At 40.6% G+C, this 13,873-nt stretch overlaps 1 protein-coding gene across 2 annotated transcripts in view; it reads left to right on the forward strand.

Annotated features, from left to right (window-relative positions):
* Positions 1-13,873, forward strand: part of pms1 (PMS1 homolog 1, mismatch repair system component) — a 28,976-nt gene that overhangs the window by 7,444 nt on the left and 7,659 nt on the right. For both annotated transcript variants that reach the window (XM_058393424.1, XM_058393422.1), the window contains 4 exons: positions 745-861; positions 8,663-8,785; positions 10,006-10,158; positions 10,263-11,026. In XM_058393424.1, coding sequence (XP_058249407.1) covers positions 745-861; positions 8,663-8,785; positions 10,006-10,158; positions 10,263-11,026 — 1,157 coding nt within the window. The remainder of the gene's footprint in view (positions 1-744; positions 862-8,662; positions 8,786-10,005; positions 10,159-10,262; positions 11,027-13,873) is intronic.

Raw genomic sequence — 13,873 nt, forward strand, 5'->3', positions numbered from 1 at the left:
CAATAGCAGATTGCGGGTGATTCGTGTAACATGTGGCCGTGTCACAGACAGAAAGTGTCTTTATGAGGATCTACATCTGAGGACTTTATTCATATGGATTACGTTAATAGACTTGATCTGTTAGATTCTGTAACAAGTAACATTGGTCCATTTCATGTGATGATGTCCGACCTCCAGCGGTGTCTCATATCACAAACTTCGCACTTCATCGCGTGTCGGGTTTCGCCAGTTCTCTCGAAGCTGTTTACTAGAGCGATCCTTTTACACTTATCAAACTGTGTATTTCATAGCAGGGATGCGTGCTATGGACCGAATGCGCCGCAGAAATCAACACCTTGGATATATTTACTGGCTAGTGGAAGTGCCAGTGACAGGCAAACGCATGGGTGTGAAAATATGTGTCCATTTCTAATGTAACTGCACTCCTAATTACAGAGCGATATTAAAGCCAGTTCATGTTCACTGCTTTCTCTGAGTAATGAATTATTCGCTAAATCCTGCAGGCACAAAAGAAGAATTAGTCAAAGTGGCTAAAGAATGCAAGCGCAATAAGGCCCAAGCTGGGTTCAGCCCCAGCACCGTGTTAATTTTTTTTTCCTTTTCAGTTACTGCGACAGCTCAGAGTTTATATCTGCAGGTTAATTGTTTATAATTTGTGGGTATGTATGAGCTCTCGATCCTGCAGGTGGTCTTATTTTAGGATGGGAGAAAATAGCCTGACCCATTTTTACCGTGTTGTTTCAGGCCGTGATATGGCAGAAGTCCAAGGTATCGGATCACGGCGCGGCTCTCATGGCCGTGCTCGGATCCTCCACCGCCGCCAACCTGTTACCCGTCCGACATCACCACGAGCAAGCAGAGGTCAGTGATGGAAAAATAATCCTACATAGCGAGAGTTCTAGGTTCAGCAGCTCAACTTGTTATTTTTTTTAGCAAAGATAACAGAGCTACGGTTACACCTGTAGTGGATTTAAGACAATAAGACTTTAATAAACGTTCTCTTACTGTTTCAGAAGATTACACACCCCTACAACAGCTTGTACCGTTAGATTTATTTTCATATTCAACCAATAGTATTTAGGTATTTAAGCTTATTGTCCTGAATTATTTCCCTTCATTATCAAATGACAAATTGACAGGTGAATGTTCATGTATATAAGCCATGGAGGTCAAATCTATCCATCTATGGTGCTGTAAAGCTGCCATGGTATGGTGCGTGAGGTCCGCCTTTTCTTCAGTTCCCCGCTGGCTCCCTGCAGTTAGTTCCTATATAAAAACAGAAGGGTTTCACTTTCTCCAATCACACACAACATGTGTGCATGGAAACATAAAGGAAAGAAGGAAGTTGTTGGGGCTTCTGGAGAGGGCACATAGCTAGCATAGTTGCTTGCTTTGCTAATCTAAGAATGGAGCTAGTATGAAGCATGCAGCATGTAAATCAAACCTCAATGCATTTGAAACAAAAGTCATGTGAATAAATCTTACTCTTGTGGACAGGCTATAAATAATGGGGATATTATTACTGACAATAATAATAATAAAAAAACCTTCATGTGAATGCAGGGTTTGTTTTGCAATCCGAATTTGTGCTACATGAATAATTAATAAATGATCATACCTGCCAACCTGTATACAGGTGAGATCCATCCCACATGGATATTTCTGGATTCTAAAGAAATGTTATCTTTAAAAAAAAAAAGGGTCAGAAGAATTGGTATGGTGAACCTCTCGATCTGCTAAATATTTCAAATACGACTGAATAAACTGTGTTAGGTTTCTTGCACTTCTCTGTGTTAGATTCTTAAAAGGTTTATTATATAGAACGGTTTCATTAAATAGAACCTCAGAACATATGTTTTTAATAATACTTAATCTGTTCCTTATTCCATTTCCTATATATTAAGTAAACCAGATATGTTAGGGTTTTCACTTCTTTTTAAACCACTATTTATAACAGGTGTACAAACTTTTGCACTGGACTTAACCCTCATAACAAGCGTAAGGTGTTAACTGGGTAATTTTTACTGTGTTATATTATCCCTGTCCAGTCAGCATGGGGGGGAAACAGCTGACTTCTCCAAAGCAGAAAAAAAAATAGAAAGTGGATTTTGAAAGAGTCGTCAGCTTCCGAACCTCGTTCTCCCCGCGGCCACGTTTCTAAAAAGCTCCAAATGAATAAACATTGGAGCCTTGACATGTCATGTTGTGCTGGATTTGACTTAAAACATGGCTGCTCTCCTGCTGGGCTGCAGAGCTCAGGGACTCACATAACACTTTCACTGCGAAGGGCTGTCCTCCTCTCCCAGGAGCGCTGTTTCTCTTTGCCTTGCCCGTGCATTCCTCACTGCTGATATTTCTTTTTGTATGACTCAGCATTCTGCCCAGGTAGCCCCTCGAATGAAAAGCCCCCTGCCTTCAGCTTCTTTGTGGTGAAACTTTGGTCAAGCCACAGCTTTGGTCAGCCTGAAAACTCTTTGGCTAGTCGACTGGGAAATATAGACATTTAGAAGAAAAAAAGCTAATGACAGCAAGGTCGAAAAACAGCAGAAGTTAGAGGAAACTTTCCGGAACGTCAGCTTTTACCACAGATTTATTGATAAATTTCTAATAAAAGACTCAATCTACACTTGGCAATGCACCAAGCATGGCAGCTAGCTAATGACAGGAGCTAATTTAGTTACGTAGCCACCAGTTTCACCAAAGAAACCAAACAAGGCTGCAGAAAACAGCAACATTTACCTCAGATTTGTTGATAAATTTCCAATAAAAGACTCAAACTACACTTAAAAATGCACCAAGCATGGCAGCTAGCTAATGACAGAAGCTAATTTAGCTACTTTGCTGCCAGTTTGACTAACAAGGCTATGGGAAACAGCAAAATTTACCTCAGATTTGTTGATAAATTTCTAATGAAACACTTGAACTACACTTGGAAATGCCCTTAATCACTTTTAGCATTGAACTGCTAACCACTTACCACTTATATACTGAAAAACGTGAACATTTTTACTCTGTTAGAACTTTTAACTCAGTCAGAATGCCTTTCGAATATCTTAGGATTTTGTATTGGACATTTCAGAATCGTTTAGCATTGAAATATTACATATAGAATAATAGCAAGTTTAAATATTTGAGAAGATTTCATATAAATTAATAACAGTACAATTTTAGTCACACTGAGTCTATAATTAGTAACTTACCAACAAATCTGAGGTAAATGTTGCTGTTTCCCACAGCCTTGTTTCGTTTCCTAATTCGAACTTGGTGGCTATGTAGCTAAATTAGCTTTTGTCACTAGCTAGCTGCCATGCTTGGGGATTATATTCAACAACACCAGATGATTCCACATGAATCACATTTTTCAACGCAATTTTCATTCGTTTAGACGTTTAGACGTCATTTAGTAGCAATTTACCAGTAAATCTGATTAAATATTGATATTCCCAGCAGCTTAAACTTGTTTCATTCTGTCTTAACACTGTTTCTATAAAAAGATTCAGCATCTGTATGCTAGCTAGCTACATCGTTAGCCTCAGTCATTAGCTAGATGCTATTTTCAGCTATGTATTAACCATTTGCCAACAGTTAGTGTACTGTTAGCTTTTTTTTGGTTAGCATTTTGTGTTTAATCCTGAGGTAAATGTTTAAAATTTTTTGTCATATTTCCTTCACATTGTCTTTATAAAAGGTTTAACAGCTACAGGCAGCTATTTAGCTGAAATGTTAACTTTTATTCAGAACCGCGTGACAACCTTGTCTTGTTTTCACCATCACTGTCTTTCCATTGTTCATATAAAAGAGCTTATAGCTGTGTGTTAGCTAGTTAAAGTGTTGTCTAGCTTCCATGCTTGGTGTCCCAGTGTCCTCATGCCCTATAGATATACATATAGATATTAATGGAAACTGGGATTAGCATCATACTCCATTTCATTCATCATGAATTAAGGACTGAGTGTAGATATTATACACTCATTCCTGACCAGCTATTATCCTTATCAGCTTCTATTACCAGATCTACGCAGGGTTGCCAGATCTCAGCCATTTCCAGCTTAACTACTTGTCAGACACTGCATAGAAATGAAACTAGAAAAAAAAATCTGAGTATTGGAAAAGTCTTTTATATTCTCTCTGATATGGTCATGACCGTATATGGCCATGTCTACACTTGTACTTTCCCATTATTTGCCATATTCTATATTTGTGGAAATATATTCATTTTATTTGTGATTATTTGCTTCAAAACAAAATCTCGACAGCCGCAGATTATTTTAATAAACTTGCTCTCAAGCACCTTTTGTACATTTTGTATATAGAGTATTTTTAATTTATATTTATTTCTTTTGTGTGGTCTGAAGCAGTCTCTGGCAAAAGAATTTCCTTCCGGATGAATGAAGTTCTGTCTTATCGTATCTTGTCTCATCATATCTTATCTTATCTTATCTTATCTTATCTTATCTTATCTTATCTTATCTTATCTTATCTTATCTTATCTTATCTTATCTTATCTTATCTTATCTTATCTTATCTTATCTTATCTTCTCATCTTGCCTTACCTTATATCATCTTATCTCATTTCATCCTATCTCATCTCATCTCATCATCTTGCCTTACCTTATTTCATCTTAACTCATTTTATCTCATCTCATCTCATCTCATCTTATCTTGCTTTTTCCATCTGCGAACCTTTATTCCTGAATGATAAAGCCCCTGGCTCTGTGATTGCATTGTGTCCTGCATCACTTTGCAATAAAATGTCATGCACTGAATGTAGCAGCGCAGAACATGTGAAGAGTGCGTGTCAGAGGATCACAGCATGGCCAGGCTGGCGCAGAGCCGCTCTCCCTCTGTGCTGGCACCAATTACACTTTCCCTGGGCAGCGCACGCAAAGAGCGGGCATTCGGTCACATGCTCAGCTGTGGAGCATTCACATCGCTTGTTATGCCAACCAGCAACCAGCGTTCGGATCCCACCACCTGTTTACGACACCTTTTTGTTTTCCAGTCTCTTAAACACGCACATACTTTAACGTTTTTTTCCTCTGTGGTACTTGAGCTCCCAGAGAAAGCTTTTTTTTTCCTGCTCAGTCACAGCAGGTGTAATCTGTTAAATGCCATTCCGCCCGCTGTTAATCCAACCTGACAGATGTGGAGCGTGAATCCTAACCCATTCTTGTTATATATTGTTTTTGTTTTGAAGGCCCTCCTTCAGATCAATTCCTTACATAAGCCCTTGACCTTTTTCGCCTCTGTTTCCTGTTGTGAGAGCTGCCCTGGTTGTTTTCACTCAGCTTCATGAAGGGCAGGTCTTGCATACTGGAGTGCGGTGTAGTGGTCATTTTAATCTGGAGCACACTGACGTCAATCGGCGCAGTTGGACCGAATGCATCTCCTCTGCTCTATTGGAGTGGAAGCTATTGTGTGTGGACACATGGTGCCCTACTTTTTTTTTTTTTTATAACCACTGTCTTAATGAGTAAAATCTCCAAAGTAACAACTATGTTTTTGCCTCTAGACATCATAATGCTAAATGTTTAAAGCAGCAGTGGGTAGAAATTAATGAAATAAATGAATTAAAAGCATCCGGTCTGCTGGCCAGGACTGAGAAGTGGTAACTTTCATCATCAGTTTAGTGCTCTGTACTGGTCAGGGTTGTGAAAGATCTAAAGCCAATCCCAGTAACACTGGGTGCAAGCTGGAGAATTCGCTTCTAATGGGATGCTAGTCCATTGCATGCACACACACATTCACACACTCGTTAACTTACATCTATTAAAAGGAGAGTTAAGAATTAAATGATTAATTAATTTGTGATTGTCGAGTTGTTTTGGTGCTAATCTGTTGGTGGTGCTTTCATTACTCCAGTGTTTTGTTCTGAGGTCACTGGGGACATTTGTTATTATTAGTGCAGTTACACTGGTATTTAATAGGTGGAAGGTTATTTATTGGGCATTTAATGACTCAGGTCAGAAAAAAATCAGCTTAATTTGAATGATTTTTGACTGACAGAATAAAATAAACCAAAAATTGCTATGATCAGAAGTTCAATATTGTAAACAAATTCTTCTATAGGTTAATCATGTATTAAAAATAAATCGGTTGATTTAGAAATTCTCCCAAAATTTTGATTGAAGCAACGAAGTCGCTGATCTGGGGAAAATAATTGATTGAAACATAATGAGCGCCATAGCAGCGTCTGATTAGTCATTTTAACATTTCTGCAATGCATTTGGTTAGTGATTTTTTTTTTTTCAAAATTGCCACAGTTTCTCTGAAACCAGTATTATTCATAATGGAACAAACGTGATAGATAGATAGATAGATAGATAGATAGATAGATAGATAGATAGATAGATAGATAGATAGATAGATAGATAGATAGATAGATAGATAGATAGATAGATAGATAGATAGATAGATAGATAGATAGATAGATAGATAGATAGATACTTTATTGATCCTGAAGGAAATTCCAGATATCCAGCAGCAATAGAGACAGTAACATAAAGACAGGTCGCAGATTGCACACTGTATATCTTACATATAGTCAGTATAAACAGGGTAATACTGAGTTCCTATACTTTATAGGCATTAAATCAAAGTTATTAGTGACCGTTCAGATATTCTAAACATTACAGGGAATCGGATCTTAAAGTATGTCACAGCTGATCTCCAGTGCTTCATGCCAGTATCGGTCTCGTATATCGGGTAGGTGATATGATGAAGACGTGTCTGCGATACGCGATATCTTTCACGGCATATAGGTCTGCAAACAAATCGTCAGGGGACAAATATGCAGTCTCATAATCGTGCTCAGTGTTCAGTATTCAGGATGGGAAAAGAATAAAAACAATTTTTCCAGTGTATTAGTAGAAACATGATGGAGAATACAGTAACGTGTACGGAAATGAAATAATTTGCATGCAAATTTCAGCGTGTAGACATGTGTGAATGCATATATACGTCAGCAAACACCATGCTGATACTCTCAGGGTCTCTCTAATAACACGTATGTCCAGAATACAGTGAGAATTCCCTCACGTCACATGGCCTCTGACAGTAACAGGTGTCTAACAGGTCAGGTGGATAGACCTTGTGCTGATGCCCCGCTTCAGAGCTTTAATTGCAGCACCATATGTTCAGCTCTCTGTACACGAAAGCAGTAGGAATTTCCTCCATGTGGCCCCTTGCTAAGTGTGTAGAGGAACACGCATGCAGGACAAGTCATGCCGCAAAAACCCCTATGCCCCTGACGAGCACGCGTTTTCCTTTTGACACGTGTTATTTATAAGACGTTCTCGGAATCGGCATCCACGTTAAGTGGAGAAAAACAAATTTATTATTTGATTTTCTTGATGCCTTCTTCTCTAGCGTGTCTGTTTCAGCAATCTGTCATTATCCAGGAGAGAAGTGCACTCATCAGGCTGGACACCGTGCCAAGAACGTAAGCGAATCCTTCCTAACCCCCTCGAGCCCCATCTACCTCATGAATGTGACACGTGCAGAGCGCAGCGAAGCGTTAGGGCGCTTCATACGAGTCATACAGCGGGGAAGGATGCCATTCATAGCAGCTACTTGGCTTCATTTGGAGTATCGTTTATACTGGAGGGGAAATACTTTCCTCGCTGTCGGAACAGATATAGGAAAGTTACAAATTCGGTAGTTAACACAATGAATTTAAATTAAAACAAATGTCTTTAGACTCCAAAAATGCATTCAGATATCATTTAACAATAAAGAATTATGATTATGATAAATCAGTAACAAGATATTAGCCTAAGACTTGCAGATTCTGTATTTTTTCCTCATTATTTTGACTTCTTATTTGGCTGATTCATGGCTGAAAACTGCTCCGGTCATGTCATTTCGAATGAGCCAGGTCATTTTTTTTTTCTCCCCCCTCGTCCACTGTCATTGTGCTGTTTCCCCAAATGACATTAATTGAATTTCATGGCAGAGGACTTTTTTGTTGGCAGTGTGATCCACATCCTGTTATCCTGGAATAATAGTTTCCATTCAGTCTATGAAGCTCCGGGGACGGGCTCACCTGTGCTGCAGTAATTGACAAAATGCTGTAACAGCAGCGTTGTCCTTAACAAGCGCTTATTGTGGAAGTCACAATACCAGCAATTATAGTTTGTATAAGATGGAAATAAAAATTGACCTCTTGCTGGCCAACAGCTGCGTTTGTCAATTCAGAAGCATCCAAATGTAGGAGTCATTTGGAACTTTTTCTTGTCTCAAGGCTTTTGCTGGTATATACAGTGTTTTGCTCCGGCAGATTGTAGGAGCTTGGCAAGAGTGCCTAGTTATGAGATGACAAATGCGTTCTGACTGGCCTGGGAAATCCTAATTAGGCAGTCAGATGGGGGTCAGAGACTCAGCAGTGTGAATTTATGAGAAAAAATTTCTCATGCACTGACATTTTACAAGGATCATAGAGGTCAAGATGAGTTTGCACTGGGTTACACATAAAATGTAAACTATGAGCATTCAAAATCATCAACAAATTGTGTCAATCAGGGCAAACAAATGGCACCCAGGATGATACAAGACTCCCCTTTTGACTCCAAGCCATCTTTGTAAAATATCAGCGCTCTCTGAGTTGCACATCACCTTTAAATCGCCAAGCCATGATTCTGTCATTCTTCTCATGTTTGGATAGATCAGCATCGACGGATATTTCCCCAAGCCGAACTCCGATCTCAGTGCGACAAGTTCCAGTACCTCAGACAAGACGTTTATTTATGTGAACAATCGGCCCGTGAATCACAAAGATATCCTGAAGGTATGTTCATGTCGTTACTCTTAATTTTATGTAATATCATGGAATGGTTCAGCGAAAAGTATTTGCACCTGCCAGGAAATGTTTGGTGTCTGATGTTTATGCTAATGATGTTAATGGAAGTCTACCTTCTCAAAAAACTTTGTATTAGTAGTAATCTTTATACACTCACTGGGAACTCCAACCTGCTCAATCATGCAGTTATCGAATTAGCCATGTGGCAGCAGTGCCACGTATAATATCATGCAGATACAAGACAAGCGCTTCAGTTAACATTCACATCAAACATCGGAATGAGGGATCTCTGTGACTTTAACCATGACATGGTTGTTGGTGCCAGATGGGCTGATTGAGAGAAGCTGGCAAGTAACTCAAATAATCTGAACAGCTTCTTAGGTTGGAGGGAAGTTGGCAGGATTCCATTTTCCCTCAGACTGAAGAAGCTGCTCGGATGAGTAGTGAAATGTTTTGACCTAACAAGAAAGAAGTCCAGTTGAGATGACTTAACCTCCAGATAACTGCATATGGATGACTGAGAATCTTCCCAGACTCAAATAAGCAACTCTTTACAACCATGTTAAGTTAAATTGCCTTTATTTGTCACATATACATTACTGCACAGTGAAATTCTTTCTTTGTATATCCCATCCTTGGAGGGTTGGTGTCAGAGTTCAGGGTCAGCCATCATTCTGATGGAGCAAGGGGGTTTGGGGGCAGCTTGGCAGTGCTGGGATTTGAAGCCTGATCTTCCAATCAACAACCCAGAGAACCATAACCACTTCTGCCACTTCTTGCTGGAATAATCCAAAATTTGGGAGTCGCCAAGGGAAAACAGGAATTTCCATTATCCGAGATGGCTGTCCTATAACATGACAGTGATCTGGTACATGGTGAAGTTTCTCTGATGTTTTATATGGCATGAATCCCTGTATCAGAAGATTTGTATCAGATTTAAAAGAAACCAACCCATGTGTAAGATTGGTGTGTGAGATAAGATAAAACTGCTCAGGGTTACGCTACCCTAAACCCCACCCCCAGACCCCCACCCCCAACTTGATTCGATCAGTCTTGAATGCATTACCACTGAGGGTTACTTTCCGAAGTGGATATGTGATCTCATTGTGACAAGTTCCAGTACAACACTCCTAAGAGGAATTGTTCTAGACCAGTTTTTATATGTAGCAATCATTCTAACCTGGAGTTTTACCTGCTTTATCCTTCAGCTTGTAAAGCAGCACTATGCTAACTCGGCTCATTCAAATAACGAATCAGCCAGCCGCCGATTCCCTATCCTGATGCTGAACATCACCGTCCCTGCCTCGAGTGTGGATGTTAATCTGACACCTGACAAGCTGCAAGTGATGCTACAGAACAAGGTGAGTAGACATGCTTTTCACCTTCACTGCACCAGGTTGCTTTTGAGTGACATTCCACAAACAGGTCTGATCTTTTCTATTGGTCACGCTGTTTTCCCCCTCAGGATGCTGTGCTTTTAGCAGTGGAATCTGTACTGATATCCTTGTACGGTTCTTATTCTGTTGGGAATGACAACCATGTGACAGAAGAACAGTCTCATTCTACGGTGGAAACTAGGAAGGAGCGCAACGAAGCGGCTGAAATAGCTGCACCGCAACCTAGAGCGGTTTCTCCACCTGTGGTGCTAGACAAGCCTACCACAAACACCAAAGAAAAGGACAGTGATACATCCTTACCAGGTACCGCTAACACAAGCTCGTCTTCCTCATCAGAGGACTGGATAATCAACACAAGCTTGAGTGATTCATCTTTTGCTGAGAACATAGCGTTGAATTCTTCACTCGACCCAGATGACAAACATGAGAGCTCTCTCGTGCAAGTGGACAAGGAGATCTCAGCAGAGATCTCAGCAGAGAGTTGGGCCATGGGGAAGGCTTTCACAGATCCCATCACCGGAGAATGCATTGAACCTGTGAAGCTTCATCAACCTGAAGCTAAAAAAGATGGTGACCTTCCCCCAGAAAACAACTCTACGTGTAGCAGCCCATGCAGGAGACCCACAAATGTCATTGTGGAAAAAATGGCCAAATTAACGGCCTACGACCTGATCAGCAGCCACTCTGTGCGTCAGCCACTTTCTGCCTTCGCACTGTTTGAGCAGGACGCCAGATCATCCGTCCTGCTGGAGAAGCCACGAGCCAGTCTGCAGGATGTCACTGCTGCTGTAAAAGAGAGATGGGAAAGCCTCGGGGAGGAAGAAAGAAAGAAGTAAGTTTCCAGATTTCACTCCCAAAGCTGCATTTTCCAGTTGTTGTGATTCACTCTCTTGGTTTAGGGAGGGGAAAAAAGGGGAGGGAGACGGAATAGACTTGCCACTTGCAAGGATAAAATATGGTGTGGAAAGTCTGCTTGATTTGTTCAGGTTGCTGTCCAAAGCAAGAGGGATTGATATGAACTACATTTGTGTTTTCCAGACAACTGCATTTGATTACTTGGATCACTGGTCAATAATGTTTTCCGTTGTAAAAGAGGTATTCAGGATTCTAGAGAATGCCGTGGTGTATTTTTAACACCGACAGAATCTCACGTAAGACAGCGTCAGTGTAGTTCTGCTTTATTCCATTTAAATGAAAATGTATATGAAATGAAAGGTGATGGTTTCTTGTATTAATTATTATTAAAGGGATACTCTAGCATGTCTGAAGTTTTGATGTTTCAGACAGGACAAAAAGCCACAAACTCCAGGGTGTATTCCCATGTTACACCCAGTGTTCGAACAGATCCACTGCCATCTCTGGTCCAGATAAAGTGGTTACTGACAGTGAATGAATGTTTAAGGGCCTCTTCAGTCAGAGGAATTTGTAAATGAAACTCTTTAAAGTTAACATATTTTTTTATAATAAGAACTGATAGAGCTGGTTTTTATATTAAAGACTGTGTAGTGGTACTAGTACTTTGTATTAATTTCAGGTTCAGTTTCAGGATCTGATAGTACCTGGATCCTGTCAGAAAGAAGGAGAAGACACTTTTATTATCACCACACATACATTACAGCTCAGTGGAATACTTTTCCTAGCATATCCCAGCTGAGGAAGTTGGGGTCAGAGCACATGGGGCAGCTATGATGCAGCACCCCTAGAGCAGAGGGGGTTAAGGGCCTTGCTCAATTGCCCAACAGTGGCAGCTTGGCAGTTCTGGGGCTTGAACTCCAATCAACAGCCCAGAGCCTTAACCACTTGAGCTCTCACCGCCCCTAAAATGAAGTATACTTTTTTTTTTAAACCATCCATCTCCATAAGACTATCGGTTAACAGCTATGAAGTCTTTCCACAGATTCTCAATCTTAGATGCAGACTGGAACAGACTTTCTTCTTTGCCTCCTCAACCCTTCCTCAACCAGTTTCCCAGTCCCTGCATCTAGCAGCATCATGCTACCACCACCATGTTTCACACAAAGGTGTTCTACAAAATTCTACAAAAGTCTGTCGTATCAGATGTAAGATATCTTCTGCTTGGTTTCTGAGTGACAAACATATACCTTTTACACCAGAGCTCATTTAGGAGTTTTATGCCAATGGGGTGAATATAGTCACTTTTTGATCAAACTGTATTGTTTTTCCTATACATCAGTATTATTTTGTTTAGGTTCTTGACATAAAATTCCAGTTCCAGGTCAGTTCCTGTTCAGCTGTGTTTTTAACACTTAAAAGTTTCATTATAGCGAGCTAAGAGTTCCATTATAGTGAGGAACATTTGTCTTTCCTTTGGTTTTGCATTACTTACAATGCGATATCTAACATGTCATGTCAGGTAGCACTTTAGAGTCATTACTGAATTACAGCGTCCATTTACAGACCAGTAAATTGGTGCATAAAGGCATTTTTTGATCTTCATAGCTCTCACAATGAAAAGGAATGGCCTTGTGAAACAGGACCATTATTTCTCTCAGGAAATAGTTGCCATGAAGGAAAAAAAAATGATCCAAATTATTGCATGCCTGTTTAGTCTAACTGGATGGATGGAAAATGTGCATCACCATAGCCAGGGGCATTTGTGGAAGGTATGGAAGGGTGTATGGAAAAAGTAATGTCTTTTTGCGTGCTATCGTGAAGTAATAAATGAGCCTGAGCTAGTGCTTGGCTCATTTTCCGGCCACTGTTAAGTGGCACACCCTTTAGGAAATCGAGTTTACGTGAAGTCATGTTGCATCACACATGGGCCTGTTGTGCTAAGCTTTGTGAGATTTATTTATTTTTTTATCACGGATGTTCCGACTTTAAAACTACTTCACCCACATATATGGACATATACATACTCTACATTAGATCTCACTGCCATGGTCAGGTGGGGCAATAAAAAAAAACTTACACTGAGGGGAAATAAGAATTTGGACATTTTTTTCAGTCAACACCTCAAACTGGTTGTTGTGGTCATTTATCCATTCCTGAACCATTTCTGCTTTGTGGCACGGTACATTATCCTGCTGAAAGAGACCACAGCCATCAGGGAATACCGTTTCCACGAAAGTGTGTACATGGTCTGTAACAATGCTTAGGTAGGTGGTACGTGTTAAAGTAACATCCACATGGATGGCAGGACCCAAGGTTTCCCAGCAGAACATTGACCATGGCACTGCCTCCACAGGCTTGCCTTCTTCCACTAGTGCATCCTGGTGCCATGTGTTCTCCAGGTAAGAGATGTTCACGCACCCAGCCATCCACGTGATGTAAAAGAAAACGTGATTCATCAGACCAGGCCACCTTCTTCCATTGCTCAGTGGTCCAGTTCTAATGCTCCGTACCCATTGTTGACTTTCGGTGGTGCACAGAGGTCAGCATGGGTACCCTGACTGGTCTGTGGCTATGCGGCCCCATACACAACAAACTGTCTTGCACTGTGTATTCTGACCCCTTTCTATCAGAACAGCATTAACTTCTTCAGTAATTTGAGCAACAGTAGCTCTTCTGTTGGATCGGATCACACGGGCCAGCCTTCACTCCCCACGTGCATCAGTGAGCCTTGACCGTCCATGACCCTGTCTCCGGTTCACCACTGTTCCTTCCTTGGACCACTTTTGATAGATACTGACCACTGCAGACCGGGAACACTCCACAA

This window comes from Hemibagrus wyckioides, linkage group LG06, assembly GCF_019097595.1.
Source record: "Hemibagrus wyckioides isolate EC202008001 linkage group LG06, SWU_Hwy_1.0, whole genome shotgun sequence".
NCBI lineage: Eukaryota > Metazoa > Chordata > Actinopteri > Siluriformes > Bagridae > Hemibagrus > Hemibagrus wyckioides.